This window comes from Equus caballus, chromosome 9, assembly GCF_041296265.1.
Source record: "Equus caballus isolate H_3958 breed thoroughbred chromosome 9, TB-T2T, whole genome shotgun sequence".
Classification (NCBI taxonomy): Eukaryota; Metazoa; Chordata; class Mammalia; order Perissodactyla; family Equidae; genus Equus; species Equus caballus.
The window spans coordinates 96,682,316-96,700,655 of record NC_091692.1 but is presented as its reverse complement, the minus strand read 5'-3'; the positions used below and the strand labels follow the sequence as shown (position 1 = coordinate 96,700,655).

At 65.5% G+C, this 18,340-nt stretch overlaps 1 protein-coding gene across 7 annotated transcripts in view; it reads right to left on the bottom strand.

The window, feature by feature from the left end:
* Positions 1-1,839: 1,839 nt before the first annotated feature.
* The window catches only part of ADGRB1 (adhesion G protein-coupled receptor B1), an 88,338-nt gene continuing 71,837 nt past the window's right edge, over positions 1,840-18,340 (bottom strand). For 2 of the 7 annotated variants that reach the window (XM_070221948.1, XM_070221949.1), the window contains exons 24-32: positions 18,236-18,321; positions 16,035-16,133; positions 12,770-12,941; positions 9,256-9,351; positions 7,511-7,565; positions 4,728-5,413; positions 4,040-4,075; positions 3,771-3,875; positions 1,840-2,636 (exon numbers count right to left, since the gene is read on the bottom strand). In XM_070221948.1, the coding sequence (XP_070078049.1) occupies positions 2,436-2,636; positions 3,771-3,875; positions 4,040-4,075; positions 4,728-5,413; positions 7,511-7,565; positions 9,256-9,351; positions 12,770-12,941; positions 16,035-16,133; positions 18,236-18,321 (1,536 nt within the window). In that variant the 3' untranslated portion in view covers positions 1,840-2,435. The remainder of the gene's footprint in view (positions 2,637-3,770; positions 3,876-4,039; positions 4,076-4,727; positions 5,414-7,510; positions 7,566-9,255; positions 9,352-12,769; positions 12,942-16,034; positions 16,134-18,235; positions 18,322-18,340) is intronic. The other 5 variants (XM_070221951.1, XM_070221950.1, XM_070221953.1 and 2 more) reach the window with 5 other exon arrangements.

Genomic DNA, 18,340 nt, shown 5'->3' with positions numbered 1-18,340 from the left:
CCATGCAATAAGTGTGAGACGTGGGTCAATCTTCTCTTTTTCTTTCGGTTTTTCTGCTTGAGTGGTGCTGGGTGTGAGCAGGGCAGAGGAGGTCAGGGAGCTGGAAGGACCCTGGCCTGGTCACTCCACAGGGATGGGGATGAGCTCTTCGCAGAAGCGCAGCCCTCCAAACCCCGGCCAGTGCCCTGTGCTGCCTCGCCAGAAGGGTTGCTGGGGGCTCCAGACTTCCTCCGTCTCGGCCTGCTGTTCCCGGGGGCTCTCCCAGCTTCCTCCTGTAACAGCGGGAGGAGGGGAAGCCAGCACAGGCCACAACCCTCATCTGAATCTCCGGGCCAGGTGGGTTTGGAACCCAGGACCTCTCCTGGTTGAGAGAGCTGGTACGGGGCGTGTGTAAGATTTCACTGAAAATCCCAGGAGGCCCTACTAAGACGCGTCTCTGTGCATTTCGTGGTCCAAATGAACCAGAACCTCAGTGTGGGTCAGGTTTTGCTGCCAAATCTCGCCAAAAATTTTTGGCTTTTTAGAAAGTGTTCAGAACTGTGGCTCAAAGACCGTGCACCCATTGTAAAGCGCTGGTTGCTGGGCGCCTGCCACGGGGCCCGTGGGGGCTCTGTCCCACCTTCTCTCGGCTCCTGCAACCACACGCCCTCTCTGTTGTCCATTCATACGGGGTCACTTGTGGTCACTCACAGTCACTCCGCCCCTCCAGCCATGCATGACCACCTGTGGTCACTCTCTATTCCTGTGGTCACTTGCAGTCACTCCGACCCTCGCAGCCATGCACCGTCACCGGGGGTCCCTCTCTATTTCTTGTGGTCACTCGTGATCACCCGCAGTCACTGTGGTCCTCACCCAGCCAATTTCCATCCCATCTCCACCCGATGAAGACTCTGGGGGCATCAGGGACACATCCACACCCGCGAGATGCCCAGGAGCTGTGCCCTGAGTGTGGACTTCCCAACAACGGGCAAGGCCGCTTGGGAACCCCAAGACAGGCAGTCACCCCACTTTTCCACTTGGCTTAGCATTGCTTTCATTTTGAATGACTTGGTTGGGGGGCCATAATCTTGGGTGCTGGGACTCCAATGGCCCACCTGCACACTCCCTCTCTCAGGACCCCACAGGGTCACCCGGCTGCCTGAGGCCCTGGGGAGCTCCGCTGTGGGGCACAGGCTGCAGAGGGGACCTTCCCAGCCTCACAGCTCCCAGCCGGGCTCCCTGTGGAGGCTCAGGCTGCCCCCTGCTGGACACATGGAGAAGAGGCCAGACGCAGAACTTCAGTTTACGTTGGTATCTGAAAGCTCCTGCTCAGAAACCAGACAGGGGCCCTGGGCCCAGAGACGGGAGCAACAGAGGAAGTGAGGGTCCACCAAGGTCGGCCAGCAGGAGGGGGAACCGCAAGGCCCTTGCATTTCTTTCTACAGTCTCAGGATGTTTTTAAAAAGCACCATTTGTTGCTTTTGTCTCTCCTGCAATGAGTGAATGTACAGGAAAGTCAAATGCATCCCCCCATGAGTCTGAGTGTCCTGGGGGGGTGCGGGGCAGGGGAGAACCAGCATGGAGGCTCCCCATCAGGTCCCCTGGAAGCCCCCTTGGGGGATGAGATGCCTGGGGGCCGCATGACTGCTGGCCTGGGGGCCACGGCCCACAGAGTCCACTCCTGACACCCTGACACCGAGGCAGAGCTGACGGCTGGGGAGGAGCCGTGGTGCCTACCAGGCATCCCCCAGCCCTCCCTGACGCTGGCTGGGGGACTAAGACTGGTCAGTGAAGCCCACCCCCAGACCAACGGGGCCACAGATTGGGAACTGCACAGAGAAAGACCACACACATAGGACATGGTTTTTTAATTCTTTTTATTGAAGAAAAGAAAAGGAGAGAAAAAATAGATTCCCCACCCTGCTTCTTCCTGGAGTGGGCTTCTAGTCCCGCCCCCGAGGGCGGTGCAAGTGAGAGGGCTGTGCTCTCGCCCGGGCTAGGGAGGGGCCCCGGGCCCTGGAGGGGTGGGGGTTGGCTGCTTCCGGAGGGGTGGGGGTGTCTAAAAAACGGTGCCGGGCCCGCTGGGCCAAGCAGGCTGGTCCTCTGTCGCAGCAGCTCAGGCGGACGTCCAGGGATGCTGTCCGCGCCAGTCTGGCTGCTGGCCGCGCCTGCCCGCTCGCCCGCCCGCCCGCCGGGGCTGGGCTTGAGGAGGGCAGAGTCTGAGGCACCTTCTGGCCTCTGGAGCCCTGTGCCCGCCTGGGCCGCCGCCACCTCCTGTCCTGTCTGGCTCTGGTCCCAGCACTGCGGGCCTCTGCCTGGCCGCCGTCCGAGCGCCCTGAGGCTGGGGCGCGGGCCTGGCCCGCCGCCCGCGAGCGTGTCTGTGCCCGTCCTGCGGCAGGAGCGGGCAGAGCAGCATCCCTCCTCCGTGGCCCGGTGCGTGGCCGCCACCCACCCGCTCAGACCTCAGTCTGGAGGTCGATGATGTCCTGGCCCACCAGCGGGATCGTGGCGCCCGACTTCTCCCACTCCACGTTCCGCAGCTCCAGTGGGTTCGGCGGCAGGGGCTCCAGCTCCTTCTTCACCCACGCGGGCGTCCCATGGGCTTTCCGAAGGCTCTCCCAGGGCCGCTTGTTGGGCGTCTGCTGCTTTTCTGGCTGCTGGCCAGCGGCGGTGAGGGGTTGGGGGCCCAGATGGAGAGACAGAGCAAGAACACATGGGGAGGGGAGAGAACGATGCAGACAAGAATCAAAACGGTGAGGAAGGGAGCGGAAGGAAAGGAGGAGTGGGGCAATAAGGAGAGGCCAGCACAGAAGCACGGGAGCAGAGCTTTTCCCAGACTGCACAAGTGTGCGGCCCCCACCAGTGCGTCACCGCCTGGGGACGGCTTGCAGAGGAGGGCAGCCTGGAGGCCCCTGCCTGCTCGGCACCCCTCGTTTGGCTTGGCTGTTACCCTTCTCCGGAGGGCAGCCTGTGCAGGCTGACTCAGCCCCAGCTGCACCCCAGTACGCTGCCTACCCTTCCAGACCGGGCCCCTGGGACACACCCATCTGCCTGTCCTGTCCCTCCAAGGTCTAGCATGGGCTCGGTCAGGCCAGGCCTTGGGAAAGACTGAACAAATGAATGAACATGTGGATGAAGTTGGAGAAAAGGAAGCAGGGAGAAGGCAACCTTACCTAAGGGCTCCCCCTCCGCCCGCCCCGCGGCCCCGCCCTTCGCCCCACCCACAGCCCACAGCTCCCGCAGCCCTGCCCCTCGGCTCCGCCCCCTCTCCCCGCCCCAGCTCCTAGGCCCCGCCCCTCCCTGCCCACAGCCCCTGCGACTGTCCACAACTCTCCAGCCCCACCCCCAGCTCCCCGGCCCCGCCCCCAGATGTCGTGGCCCCGCCCATAGCTCTCGCCGGCCCTGCCCCTCGGCCCCGCCCTCTCTCCCCAGCCACAGCTCCCAGGCCCCGCTCCCTCCGCCCACAGCCCCCGCGGCCACGCCCACAGCTCCCGCGATTGTCCATAGCTCCCCAGCCACGCCCCCAGCTCTCGCGGCCCCGCCCCTTGTCCCCGCCCTCTCCCCCCAGCCACAGCTCCCAGGCCCCGCCCCCCTCCGCCCACAGCCCCCGCGATTGTCCATAGCTCCCCAGCCCCGCCCCCAGCTCTCGCGGCCCTGCCCCTCGGCCCCGCCCTCTCTCCCCAGCCACAGCTCCCAGGCCCCACCCCCCTCCGCCCACAGCCCTCGCGGCCCCGCTCTCTCCCCACCCCCTCCCCACCCCCGGCTCCCCGGCCCCGCCCCGCCCTCCAGACCTTGCTCTCCGGGCCCAGCGCCTCCTTGTCCTTCTCTGCGTGCTGCAACTTCCGGTTCAGGTCCTGGAACATGTCCTGGTGCCGCTTGCGCGTGTGCATGACTTTCTGAAGGGGGAGGAGGGACAGCGAGTCTTGAGCCAGGAGCAGGGCTGCCTGCGCTCGTGGCCTCCGGGCCAGGGCGGGGTCCTCCTCCTCAGCCCCCTCCCTGCCTGTTGGAAGGGCCTGAGCTGGGGGCCCAGATGCTCTGGGGAAGGGACACGAGGACCCACCTCAAAGTCCAGTTCTGCGTACCGCGATTTCCGCCTCTGTGGGGAGAAGGAGTTTGCGCCCATTTGCAACCAGTTCCCTTGACTCCCCCAGACCACCAGTCCAGGCTCTCCTCACCTAAGGACCGGGGAGACTGAGGACCCCTCACCCCATGCCTGCCGGGGGGGCCCAGCCAAGCCCTGCGGGACACGGCTCTGGTGCCCTCGAGCTGTGGTTCTCTGTGCCCTGAGACAATGGGGGTGTAGCTGGGGGCTCTAGGGGAAGAGGCTGGGCAGAAGGCAGGGCCAGCTCAAGTGCAGCTGGGTGAGTCCAGGCTGTGGGCCCCTGAGCCCCTCTGCAACAGGTGAGACCACCACTGCAGGGCCGTGGTTTGTGGTTTGCTATCAGGAGCGCCCGAGAGGGCCCGGGGAGTATGGCTGGAGAGCAGATAGAGGCGTCTCCCTCGCAGAGTGGGGACCCCTGGGTCCTAGGACAGACTCTGCCCCTCCTAGCCATGCAGGTGGGTGCGCAGGGGCAAGAAGGCAAAGCCCTCCCACACAGGTCTCAGTCTCCCCTCTTGCCAAGGGGACACTTGCAGCAGAGGTGAGCCAGGGTGCTGGCATTCCTACGCTGGCTGCCAGCCCCCCCTGTGGAGCCACAGCCCCAACCACGGGCCCACCATGCGCCCTGCCCCGCCCCCTGGGCCCTCACCTCCAGGGAGCTCACGGACAAAGTGGAGACGTTCTCGTTCCTGGTCCCCGTCCCGGCACTGGGCCCCGGGTGGGCGGCGGCCTCTCCGGGCTCCCCCAGGCTGGGGGGCGCCGGCTCCAGGGTGGGCGGTGGGGGCAGAGGCTGCTGGGGGGGTGGGGGTGGCGGGGGTGGTGGTGGGGGCTGGGCGGGGGGCGCCTCAGGGGGCTGGCGGGAGGGCGGGCTGCGGGCGGGAAGTCCGGCCTCAGGGGCCATGTTGAGGTGGATGAGGCGCGTCTGGGGCATCTGGTCGATGTGGATGCTGTACTTGGGCTCCTCCTGGGGCTTGGGCCGCAGCGTGGCCGTGGCCGTGGGCAAGATCACGTAGCTCGTGTCCAGGGCCTTCTCCTGGGCCCGGCTCAGCTCCGAGTCCAGCTTCTTGAAGATGTCCCCGTCGCCGATGAAGGACTTGGGCGCCCTGTCCTTCTTGAGGGTCAGCGAGTGGTTGGGGAAGTCGGGCAGGGGGCCGCCCGGGCAGCGGGGCGAGCCGTGCAGGTGGAGCTTGGACACGTTGGCCGGCAGGCTGTTGAAGTTGGGGGGCGGCGCCTTGGCGTGGGCCAGCTTCCGCTTCTCCTCCTCCGGCAGCGACGGCCGCTTGAGCGTGCCTGTGATGGTGGCTGTGCGGCAGGCCGCGATGTCCTTGTTCAGCACTGTGGGGACAGGCGAGGGCGTTAGGACGGCCCGGAGCCGGGGGAGCCACCAGGTCCCGCGTGGCCCCACCTGCTGGGTGATCTCAGGCACACCCCATTGTGTCTGCTGTGGCACCGGGGGTTCCTTTGCCCTTTCACACAAGGCTGGCACGCAGGGGTGCCTCTCTGTCCTCTTCTGCAAGGGGACAGATGACCTCCACCCACACACTGCCCTTCCCAGCAGCTGCCAAGGGCCAGTGCGGGGACACAGCTCCTCGCCGTGGGCAGGACAACCTGTTCCTGGGGGGCCAGCACCCTGTCTGCTTAGCCACCCCTCTCGTCTGTTCAGCTGAGTGAGGACCAGGCCGCCCTGACCTCTGACCCCTCACTCGGGGCCCATCCTCAGGAAACCTGCTCTGCCTGCAGGCTCTCCCTGAGCTGGCCTGGTGCGAGGGCTCCCACGCCATACCCCTGCCCAGCTCCCAGACACCAGCGCTCGCCACTTGCTCCCTGCAGCCACCTGTCAGCACACAGCCCCCAAGCAGCACATGCCAGCGGCCACCCGCCCTCCCCTGGTCCTCCCCACCACCCGCTCCTGACAGCCGCAGGTCCCAGGCCCTTCTCTCCAGCCCTTGGACGTCCACTCCCTGCCCCATTCCACGTGGCCCAACAGGGGACTGCCATTTTCCTTGGGCAGCAGGTGGGCAGGATCAGTGGGGCATGAGCAGGGTCAGGAAAGGCCCCCTCCCTCACTGCCTCTCCCCTGCACGTCACTCCCATCGAGGTCTCCCAGTCCACCTCAGAGCCAGAGTCTAGCCGTGGACCAGGCTGTGCACACCCCTGCATCAACCCAGCCGCAGGGGTCCCATGCACTCGTGGGGGTGCCCCCCCCCGCTCCTTGCCTGCCTGGGCAGGTCACTGCTTCTCTGCACACTCAGCTCTTGGTTATATGTGTGACCCCCATCCCCGGCTGCCGGCCACTTGCTGCTCAAGAGGCCACAGGCCAGGCTGGGCCATGTGACCAACAAGGAAGGAACCAGAGGCGACAGAGGCCAGTATGGCCCAAACAGGGCTGAGCCCAAGCCCCTAAGACCCTCCAAGTGTTGGAGTCACCTCCCAGGGAGGTTGACTAGAGCACATGAGATTAAGAGGGGCCAGGAAGGATGTTCTGTTTACTTCCTGCCTAGTCCAAGCCAGAGGTTACCTCCTCCAGGAAGTCCTCCTGGGGTTCACCTGGCAGCAGCTGACATTTCCCACCAGGGCTGTCCCAGCCCCTCCCCGATGGCTATCTCTAAGAGAAAATGCTCCTTAAATATCTGACAGGCCAGAAGACTGGTTGGGCCTCCCCAGTCCAGAAAGACACTGCCTGCCACTTCCCCAGGCACTTGGCTCACAGAACAATGACACTTGGGGGGGCTTCCTTTTATTGGGCGATTGATTGCCTTTTTGCACTTGCACCCAGGAAGCCCATGGCGAATCCAGGGCTCAGCTTTGGGTTCTTCTCCCTGCTTTTCTCCTGCTCCCATTGACGTTCCCCACCCGTCCTCCACATTGAACTAACGATGAAGAAATGAAGGCAACACAGAACACAGGCCCTTGAGGGAGGGCAGGCAGGGGTGAGGGGGTGGGGGACTGCAGGGTGGAGGCTGGGTGGGGAGCGGGGCAGCTGCAGGTCTCACATGGAGCTTGCCCAGCCTCGCCGCTGCTCCCAGGAGGCTGGAGGGCCAAGATGGAAGGGTGTGTGGGTGCTGAGAATCAGGGGCACGAGGAGAGAGCAGAGGGCCAGGGCGGCCCTGGGGGCGCTGAGAGCTCCAGCAGCATTGGACAGCCCGCAGCCGCCGAGCCCGAGCTCCAGGACAGTTTTCCAGAGGCTTCTGCTCATGCCCCACCAACCCTGCCTGCAGCCTCCAGGGAGCAGGGGCTACGGGCAGGCACAGAGGCGGCCCAGGCCCTGATGGGGGCACTCGTCCCCACCTCCTGGCTCAGACCAGGGCTCCAGGGCCGCGGTGGGGGCTGTGGGGGTAAGGGGCGGGATGAAGACAGACGAATGAACAGACAGATACATGGAGAAAAGAGAAACAAGAAGCAGGCCCAGGCAAGGCCCCCTGTGGCTCTCACCTGTCAGGCGCTCACCTGATCTACAGGCCAGATCCACGTCCTTCTCGAAGTCGGTCTGCAAGACAGAGAGGTGGGGCGAAGGCCCGTGGGCGAGGGGCGGGCGGGTGCCGCCTGCGGGCAGGGGGAGCACCACGCTGGAGCTGCAGCCGCACCTTGGAGGGGCATGTGCGTGCGCACGTGTATGTGTACATGCTGACGGCTAAGGGGGTCCATGTGCTCAAGGACACCCGTGTCTGATGTGTTCACATGAAGTGATTCCCAGATGGACGGCTGCGCCTCTGCGCGCTCTTACCGTGTGTGTGCGCGTGCATGTAGCTGTGTGTGCACATGTGTTTGCATGCTTGCACACGAGAGCACGTCCTCCCTCTAAAGCATTCGTGGATTAGCTGGGAAGCGGGAAGCCAGTCCCACCACAGCTCGCTCACGCTCTTGCCCTCCGGCCTCAGTCTCCTCCGACCCCTAGCCCCTGACCTCGGTACAAGAGCTCTGTCCCTCCAATGGGGCAGGGCACACAGAGAGCCCAGGCCAGAGCCCCTGCTGCCCAGGCTGCGATCCGCCCACATGCCAGGCACGGGGTCCTGCCCCACGTCACCTCTTCAGTCCTCACAGCCCTGGGTATGCGGAAGTGCAGGCCAGCGGCCAGGGAGAGGTGGGGTGGGGCTGGGACGCAGATGTCTGGTGCCAGGGTGGGACCAGCTGCCCTGCAGCAGTGGTGGAGCAGGCTAGGAGCTGGGAGATGGCAGGGCCACCCTGGCCCTGCCCTCAGGGAGCTCGGCCAGCTGGGGAACAGGCGTGGGCCACCCAGGCTGGGCTGTGGAGCCCAGGGGAGGGCCGGGCCCTCAATCTCAAGCCTGGAGCCTCCTTCCCTGCAAATGCAGACATCGAGTCAGCTGGAAGACCACAAGGGCTTCCCCCAGAGGTCAGAGATCAGGCCAGGAAAAGTGTCAGGGGATCCAGGATCCAGCCTCCTCCTACAGCCTGCCCCTGCCCTCACCCCCAAGGATGCCAGCAGCCTCCCCGGGGTTGGCCACTGGCATCTGCTGAGGCCCTGCCTGTGACCCTCACAACCCCCAGGAGGTGGCAGGCACCCAAAGGCTGAATAAGCACCTCCCGCCTGCCAGGCGCACTGTGCGCTGGGGACACCCGGCGGTAGCAGATGCCGAACGACAGGGAGGAGAATTCACCCAGGGTGCTACTAGGGCCTGAACAGGCAGCCTGATGGGCCATCAGGGAGGGCCCCCTGGAGGAGGGGACATCCCAGTGCAAAGTGGGCAGCAGGAGGAGGCAGGGTGTGCAGGGCCTGCGGCCGGAGGGTGTGTGTGATGCTGGAGGACCAGGGGCTCAGGTCCTGAGAGGACCTGGTGGAGACAAGGCCACGACGGGTCCCGGGTGGAGGCCGAGCAAGCCAAGTTCCGTTCCCGGCTGAGCATGAGGGCACTGAGAAGGCGGGGAAGGCATGTGGAGAGGCGTGAGGTGAGGGCCGCCCCATGGCACTGCTGGTGCCAGGGTTGGGCATGGGGTGGCCGCCAGCCCCGCCCAGACTCCTCGACTCGACCCCGCCCACCCCAAACCCTAGACCAGGAGTTTCACCTTGGCGATCCTGTTTCCCCAACTTCAAACTGGGCTTGGACTTCCTCCTAATGGGGCTGCTGGGGGCTAGTGAAGCTTTGGGCAGAGGGATGACTGGAGACGCCTGGTGGGGGCACCAAGTGGGGGCCACGTGTGCCCCTGGCTCCAAGCCCTACCATGAGCTGGGCGTGGCCATTCTGGAAGGAGCCGCCCGAGTCCCCGTTGCCCTCCTCCTGGCGATCGACCACGCGGCACTTCACGGCATCCTGGACCTGGAGAGGGAGAGCAAAGGCATCGACGGGCAGCCCACGCCCACAGGCACAAGGCTGGGGAGGCGAGGGTGAGCTGGGCGCGGCCTCTCGGTGAGGGGCGGCTGCAGATTCACACAGGCCGAGGGCCGTGGGGCGCGCCCGGCCACCCTCTCCTCTCTGAGATGCACCCTCGCCCTCTGGGGCATGAAAACTCAGAGACGTGGAGCTCCGGCCGCTGAGGAATGCTGCCGGCCCTCCTCGCCAGAGCCCGTGGGTAAGAACCGACCATCGAGCTGGGAGGGTCACTTGTGTCCAGGCTTGTCCCGAGTCACCCATGGCCTCCGCTCCGACTCTCGGGGGCAAGCCAAGGGCCCAGCCCCTGCCCCATCGGGGGGACACCCAGCCTGAGCGTGCACAAGGCTCCTGGCGGGGAGAGCGTGTCCGCAGGGAGCCGGGCGCCATGGTGCGCGAGGACGAGCTGTGTCATGGGCACAGCTTGCTCCCTCCAGGGGAACTTCACCATTGTGGCCCCAGACTCTTCAGAATGGATGGTGATGATGGCTCCGTGCATGAGGAGCCACTGAGCAGCCAGCACAGAGCCTATTAACAGGGAGGAGCCGTTGGAGGAGGAGATACCTGCTTATCCAGGGAGGCATCTGCCAGTACCATGGCCACCTAGGGGTGCTCTCTGGGCCCTGGGGGTGGCAGTGTGCAGAGTGCCCATCCACAGGGAGCTGTTGCTTAGGACCACAACGTGCAAACTGAATAAATGAATGTGCAGGGGCTGTGAAAGCACCGAAGACTTCCTGGAGGAGGTGTCCTGAGGCAATATATCCTGGCCCCCAGACAGCGACTCACCATGGAGCCATGGACCTGTCCCGGCTCACCCTGGCCACTGAGCTTATGCTGTGGGGAGGGGCTCAGGCAGTCTGTGCACCCTTCTCATCATGCAACGGGGACACTGAGGTCCAGAGAGGGCTACAGACTTACCCAGGGCCACAGAGTGGGTCAGAGGCAAGGCCAGGGTCTTGCTGGCCTCGGAGCCATGGACACCAGCCAGCCCCTGGGCCCCCCTCCACTGCAGAAATGCCTCCTTCCATCCTGTGCTCCCTGACCTGCCCAGCCAACACTTGCTAAGCGCCTACTGTGTGCCCTGAGGGGGCAGGCCACAATCCAGGAGACGGCAGATGAGAAAGCAGTTTCTCTGCCAGCAGGAAAAGGAGCTGGGACTCCCAGAGCACCTGCCTCCTAGCTCCTCCTCCAGGAAGACGGCCTGGGCCAGCATCACCCGACTCTGCTCCCCCAGGAGCCCAGGCTCCGTCAGAGCAGATGAGGACCTTACTTGTCCACCTGCTAGAATGTTCCATGCCATAGGGCTGGCTGGGGCTGCCTGGTGTGGCCTCCCCAGCCCCCCTGCAGCCCTCCCCACGGAGGCATGAGTATGGAGGCCCACGCCTGAGCTGGCCCAGACGGCAGGGCCCCTGCAGTATGGACCCCACACACGGGGCCTGATGGAGACATCTGACCCACGTGTCCTCTGCCCACCCAAAGCAGGGGCACATGTGTGGGATCTCCTCTGCCCTGCCCCCAGGTGCTGCCTTCCCGAGGGGTGCACCTGTTTCTCCTGGGAAGCCGGCTCGGCCGCAGACATCACTGCCTCCACCCCAGCACCAAGCCTCGCCCTGCGCCTCCCATTGTCAACCAGGCGGCCCTTCAGAAGCCACCTTCTGATGTTTTCCAACCCCCCTTCTCTCCTCGGTACACACGGCCGGGTCTGCCATCTCCTGGGCTCTTCAGTGTCAGCTCTTGCATTTTTAATTCCTACAGCTCCCTCTCCGTCCTCAGCACGTTCCTTTTGTGTTACCTGCTGTTCTTGTTTCACAGAAGCCAGGCGGCCGAGGGCCAAGAGGGTGACCCTAGAGCCCGGTCAGAGTGTGGCTCTAGGCTCAGACCCACCCATGGCGACAAGGTCCGTGCTGGCCGGAGCTGGCCCGTCTGGTGAGGGGCGTGGGCGTAAGTGTGCTGTGGGGCTGTCGTGCGAATCGCCAACCCGAGTAAATCGGGGGCCAGGGCCTGGCGCATGTGGGTGCTGGGCCCTGTGAGCGAGCGCTTCTCTCCGCGGATGTCACGCGGGTCTGCGGAGTCTCTTCTTCCCGGCCTGTGTCTATGGCCCATGGCTGGTGGCGTTTGTGGCTCTGCCAGCGCAGCCTCTCCTCCTGTCCTCAGGATTTGAGCACTGGACCCTCAGGAGCGACTGGGGCCGTTGCCACGTTAGCAACTTCCGGTCTCCATCCTCCTCCTTCCTTGTGGTCAGAGCCCCTGGAGAGGGGGACCCCGCAGGAATGAGCCGCGGGCCTCAGCTGACGGGGAGACTGGGGGTCAGCATGCGGGCTCCCCTCAATCTTTTCAGTATGACGTCCCCACCTTCAGATGTGCAGGGCCTCCCCAGGCCAGGGCCCAGTGTCCACTCCTGCAGAGCAATGCTCCAGGTGGGGGGCTGGGGGGCAGCACTGCCAGTTCAGTGGGGATCGAAGCTGCCGCCCAGGCGATGGATAACCAGGCGTCCACTCCGGGCCTCCCCTCAGCATCCCTGGGCCCTGGCGGCTGCGCTTCCACAAGTGCCCTGGGCTTCAGCGGCGTGCAGCAGCTGCCACATGGCCCCACTGCCAGCTGCACACAGGCTCCTGTGGGCCGGCCGAGTCCACGAGCACTTATGCACCCGCCTCCCAGCCTTCCAGGCTTTGATGCTGTCGCCTCCTGTGGTTTTCTTTATCCTTTCACATCTCGCTTTAAAACATCCCTTTGCCATCTTTCTAGGCATTTCCATGGGAAGTAGAGCTGATCCCACACGTCTGCCCACCTGCTCCTGCCCCTTCAGCCTCCGCTGCCGTCCTGGCGCCAAAGCCAGTCCAGCCCGGCGTCCCGCGCCCTTGGCTGCCCTGCTCTCCCTCACTGCTCTCCACACGGCCTTGAAGGAGGAGCCCATTCCGTCGACATCAAGAGGGCCACCTTTTCGCATTGTGGTCCCTCTAAGATCCGGGCACACCACCGTAATCATGGCTACCAGCCAGGTGGTCGTTGGGATGGAGTCTGGTGAGGACCTTCTCCCACCACCTTCTGGAGAGGTCCAGGAAACGCCAGAACGGGAATCAGCCGCCGTGAAAGCTTCGTCTCCAGTGGCTCTCCTTCCTGTAGGCCCCGGAGGACGGAGCCCCCACCCCGTCTGCTCCAGCCCGGGCGCAGGGCGTCCCCGGGAGGAAGCTGTTCTAACAACGGCTGACCGTTCTCGGGACCTTGGCTGCGTGCTGGACGCAAGTCTGACCCCTCGGGAGGGTCAGGGGCCATGGAAGTCGCACCCCCCTCTTCCCGGCCTCACCCAGACTCCTCCCGACAGAGGAGCCCAGCTCGGGCGGGTGCCTGGCCCGCCGGGCCGGCCCACCTCTCTCCGCAGGATGCAGTGCACCATCACGATGACGAAGCCCTCCAGCGAGTCGAAGACAGCGAAGAGGATCTGGAAGAGCGCGGAGCGGCGGTCGGTGACGGCGAGCACGGCCGACATCCAGGTCAGCGCCAGCAGCGGCAGCACCACGCAGGAGCTCCACAGCGAGGCCCTGCGGGTGGACGGGCGGCGGGCGGCAGGCATCAGGGCTGCCCGGACCCTGGGGCCCAACCCCCGCGGCCCCAGCCCATCTCCCTCCCCGGCGCCCGGGCTGCCCTTCCCACGTGGGCACAGCTCCCTGGGCTCCCCACCACTCCCATCCTCTCCCTGGAGACCCTCTCTCCTGGGCAGCAGCGTCCTGCCAGCACCCCCACCCCTCAGCCCGAGGAGCTGGGGCTCAAGAGGGTGGTCCTGAGGGGCCAGACACGGCAGGGAGGGCGCTCTCCAGGAGACCCAGGCTCCTGACTGTCCAGGAGGCCACAGGGAGGGGAGGAGCCCCTGCTGGCTCCAGCTCCCGGGGCCCTCAGGCCCCCAGCCAGGGGTCCAGGGCCCAAACTGCAAGACGCCACGGAGGAGGGCACTGGGCCAGGCCTCTGAGCTCTGGACAGAGAGAGGGAGGGAGACAGAGAGGGACAGAGGGCTCAGGGAGGACCAGCAAGGGATCCTGCGAGGGAGGAGACAGGAGACAGGCCAGGCAAAGAGAGGACCAGGGCAGAGACAGACAGACACACAGACAGAGAGACCAACAGGTGCTCCTTCCTCTTGGCGGGCCCCGCTCTGCCCATCCCCAGGGGAAGAGCTGCCTCTGCCCTGCAGCCCTCACCCCCTCCTCCAGGAAGCCCTCCAGGAGCGCCCCTACAGTAGGCACTGCCCTGCACCACCGTGGGCTAAATGTGTGGCCACCCGGAGCCTGTCTCCTCATCTGTACTAAGGGAACACTGTGTCACCTCAAGGGGCTGTTGTGGGGACAGAGCGAGCACCAGCAGGGTGCCTGGTGCGCAGCAGGTGTCTGAGAAATGCACCTAATCCCATCCTCACCACTACTAGGACTCTGGGGGCCACCATGGCCTGAGGACGACAGCTAGGGCAAGCTCCGCCCCAGGGGCCCGTAACTGCCTGCAGAGGCTCCGAGGGGCTGATGGGTCCCTGTCCCTGTGGCCAGGGAGGGGCCGGCGTCCCCTCCTCCCTCACAGCTCACCCTCCTCCTATGGATGTGGCAGAAGCAGGTGGGGCAGAAGTGACAGGAGAGCACGCAGTGGGGGTCACGGAACACGGCAGGGCCACCAGGGAGGAGCCAGGGGCACCGGGAGAGGGGCTGAGAGGGTTGCATCCGGCTGGGACTAACCAGCGGGGCCTTGGCCAGGGGCCCGGGGTGCACCACAACCCGCATACTCCGCTATTCCACGCTCTCCAACGTGGCTCAGCACCGAAGCCGCCTGCCCTCGGGTGGAGGCCTGCAGGGCCCCCTCTCTGTGGCCCCGCCCAGTGCAGACACCGGCATCCTTCCCACCCCGCCTCAGCCCTCTTCCAGGACCCAGGTCTCCGTCCCAGACCCACTCCTGTCTCTTCTCCAGGATGGAGTCCCCAGGGGATGGCTACCGGAGTCCCCACCCCTCTTCACTCCTGGGCACAGCATGGGCTCCAGAGCCAGACCTCCCCGCCCCCTCCTCGCCTCCCTTTCCAGGACCCCCGCCCACTGAGGAGGAACCGGCCATGGTGCTCACCTCCCTCCATGCCTGCTGGGCCTGCACCCAGCCCAGAGCCGGCCCAGGGGGCCCTCCATCAACCTTGCACACCCTGACAGCCGCCCTGTGCCCCTTCTGGGGCTAGGCCTCAGTTTCGCCCCCGTGGCTGGTGGGGCCCAAGGGTCTCTCTCCTCCCTTCCAAGGTAGGAGGGACACCTGGCCACCTCCGCACCCACGTTCTGAGCAGGAGGGGCAGAGCCCTCCCCCGCCGAAGCTTCTCATCCTGCCGTGACCCATCTTCCCTCATCCTCCCTCGGCCGGCGCGTTCACATGCCGATGCCGGGGCCTGGGGACCGTAAGGTACTGAATTCCTGCAGCCCAGCCTCTGAAACACCCCGCAGAGGCCTCGCGGAGAAACCCGAAGGTCGGGCGCCATCAGAGGGGCGCAGAGGAGCCGCCAGGGAGAGGGCAACTTCTGTCCCCTTGGAAAATCAGGTGCCCCTGGGCTGGGGGGCACTTTGAGTGCAGACGTTGGGGGAGCAGGGCCTCCGACTGCTGTGTGACCACGCAGGTAACGTCCCTCCAGGCTTCTCGAGACCCCCGCCCCTCAGGGTGAAGTGGTGCCTCTGCCGCCAAGACTCGGGCGGAACACAGGAGGCCCCGCTGAGACCACGGGGCGCTGCTCCCTCCATCAGCAGCCGGTGCGGGGGGCAGCGCCAGGCACCAGGGTGCTGCCCGCTGACACCTCATCTCCGCCCCACCCTCCCAGCCAGAGGCTTCTGCCCATCCAACCAGTGCTGCCCTGAACCCGAGTCACCTTAGGTCAGGTGCTTCCTACGGCCAGGAGAGCCCTCTCCACGGGGCTCCTGGAACCCTGGGCCCCAGGGCCCAGCTCAGGGAGCAGACACAGGCCGGCCCCAGGGGATGTGCGGGTCTGGGGACAAGATGACCCGGCCACTCTCGAGTCAATTGTGCCAAGCTCGCTCCGGGTCTAGCCTCCGCCCCAGGCCCCAGGCCCCACTGTCCCTGTCCTACAAACAGCGCCTGTGGCTGCCCGGGGTCACCCAACGAGCCAGCTGGCCCCTAGCCGGCTGCCTGTTTCCGTGGCCATGACTGACTCTCTCCCATTCACATTCACACTCTCGTGATGATCACCAACATGCACACTCACACACGTGAACACACTCACATACACGCACTCTCACAATCATCTTGCACATCACATGCCCTTACACACTCAGAGCCCTGACCCCAGCACGGCCTCACACTGACGATGGCCACCAGCTGACCACGTTCTCGCACGGACCACAGCCCCGTCCTGTCCATGGCCACATGTTGCCCGCGGCTGGAGGCCTGGCTGACATCCTGCCCTCCGGTTGGTCGGTACCTCGAGGCCCGGAGGACAGCAGAGGGCAGCCTGGCGGGGAGCAGAGCCAGGGAGGCCGGGCAGGGGCTGCCTAGGAACCCCAGGGTGGACGGCAGAGATGACAGAAATGACAGGAAAAGCTTAAAACAAACAAAATGTAGCTCAGAGGAGAGCAGGGCCCTGCGGGCGGGCGCTGGCGATGAGAGGCACTAACATGGCGTTACTGGCGGCTTCAGAGGTGGCGTCGGCCGCAGAGAGGGCTCCACACTCAGCACATTTGAGGGCACGCCCGAGGGGGGCCTGGGGCAGCTGACTGCAAGTGAAATTAAAAGGCTGAGACAGAAGCAGACACTGTTCTCACAGAAACCGATCGCGGGCGAACCAAAACCAACCAGACAGTGGGCCAGCCCAAGCCTCCCTGGGGGGCCGGGTCCTGGGGGGGAGGGGTCGTGGGGGTGCGGGACCAGGTCCTGGAGTGGGGATGGGATTCTGGGGGGAATAGGGTCCTGGGGGGATGCTGGCGGGAGTGGTGATGGGGTGCTGGGTGAGGGGAGACAGGGTCCTGGGTGGGGAGACAGGATCCTGTGGGGGGGTCAGGGTCCTAGGACAGGGAGACAAGGTCCTAGTATGGGGCGGGTGGGGATGGGGTCTGAGACGGCAAATGGGTGGGACAGGGTCCTGGGAGGGGTGCGGTGGGAGGGATGGGTCCGAGGGTGCTCAGGTGGGGCTGGGGGCGTCCTCAGGGCCTCTTTCCACCTGCTGCACCCAGAGCCTGGGGCGGGGAGAGCCTAGTGCAGGGTATGTGGGCCGACCAGGGCCTGGGTGGGAGGGGAGGGCAGGGCTGGCCCCCGTGTGCGTGCGTGCCCCGTTGAGGGTGAACTATCGGCCTACACTCACACAAAGCAGCAGAAATCCCAGAGTGAGCCCGCTGCCTCTTCCCCGGGGTCCCCAGTATCTGGTCTGACTACATGCTGCCCCAGCCAGGGAGCAAGGGACCCAGGAGCCAGTCAGCTGAGGGGTCTGTGAGCTACCCGGGCAGCGGCCTCCCACAGGCCGTGTGTATGCATGTGTGTGCGTGCAATTGGGCACAGAGCAGTGCACAGGGTGCTTCCTCTGTGCACAGCCACATGGACGAGTCTGGGTGTGCTTCTGAGCCGCTGCACCCAGCACACACTGGAGAAGGGGCCCAACGAGGCGGCAGCCACTCGGACACGCTGGCCTCCAGTGTCCGCCTGACCTGGCTTGAACCCCGCCCCGCCAGCCACTCCCCTGCCTGAACTTCAGAATGCTCAGCTGTACGATGGGAACGACAGCCCTGCCTCCAGGGTGACCGCAGATAGCACGCAACACAGGGCCGGCGCAGGGTGAGCGCTGCACGACAGCTGCCTGGACAGTGCATGGCCGGGATGGTCTGCAGCGCCCTGAGCCCGCTGCGCAGCCCTGGGGGCCTCTTCAGTGTGTGACCCACTGTCCCAGGAGCATGGGTGGGTAACAGTATGTTCTGGGGCGAGGCCTGCCAATCCCCACTACACAGACCAGGACCTGAGGCCCAGGGAGCGGGGGCCCAGGCCCACGGACCACGAGGCCAGGCTGCCCGCGCCTGCGGGACTCCACGGTCACACGCCTCCCCCAGACAGGGCAGCAGGTTCCCAACTGGGAGCAGAACCCTGCACCAGGGACCTGAGGGGAAGGTTTCCTGAAGCTTTGTTCACTGGGAAAAGCAGGAGCAGGAGAGGGGAAAGACAAGAGAGACAGACACAGAGACTGAGCAAGACAGGCAGGGAGGGCGGCGGGGCGGGGCGGGGACCCCACACAGACAGTGGCCAGGGCAGAGGGAGAGACACAGCAGCAGGCGGAGGTGAGGTGCGGAGGGCTCAGAGGGCTGGGGCAGGTCAGAGAGGGGGCGCGCCTGTCCCGGCCCGGAGTTGACCTCCCCCCATGACCTTGGGGCTTGGGTCCCTAGCAGGTTGTAGGTGCACCTTCCCAAGCACACTCCCTGCCACCGCTGGGCACCACCCAGCCGCCCCAGTGCCGCGTGCCCTCTGGCCAGCGGGGAGGAGCAGGCGGCTGGCCTGCGTTCTCCTCCCCAGGCTGAAGGCACCCCCAGGACGAGCAGGCTGCATCCTGGCTTGGGGTCACTCAACCCCGTGACAGGGAAGAGGGAGGCTGGGGCACCCTCCCCCATCCCTGATGGGCCTGGCAGGGGTGGGGGCTGTTTCACTGTTTCTGAGGACTTTATACGGCCCCGGCACCATCACAGGTCAGATGGAGAAACTGAGGCACAGAGCTAGGCAGGGGCTGGCTGTGAGCCTATGCAGACCTCTGTGTGTCAGTTTCCCCACCTCCTCGGGGGAGGGGGGGCCCTGGGTCTTTTCGACTCAAAGCGGGCGAGGAGCCACATGGCCCCGGTCCTACCCTGCCCGCTCCTTCAGTTTCTTGTCCGTGATGCCGTCTTTGGACACGAGCTTGTTGAACACCAGGATCCCGATGACCATGTTCACCTGCCAGGCACAGAGGAGC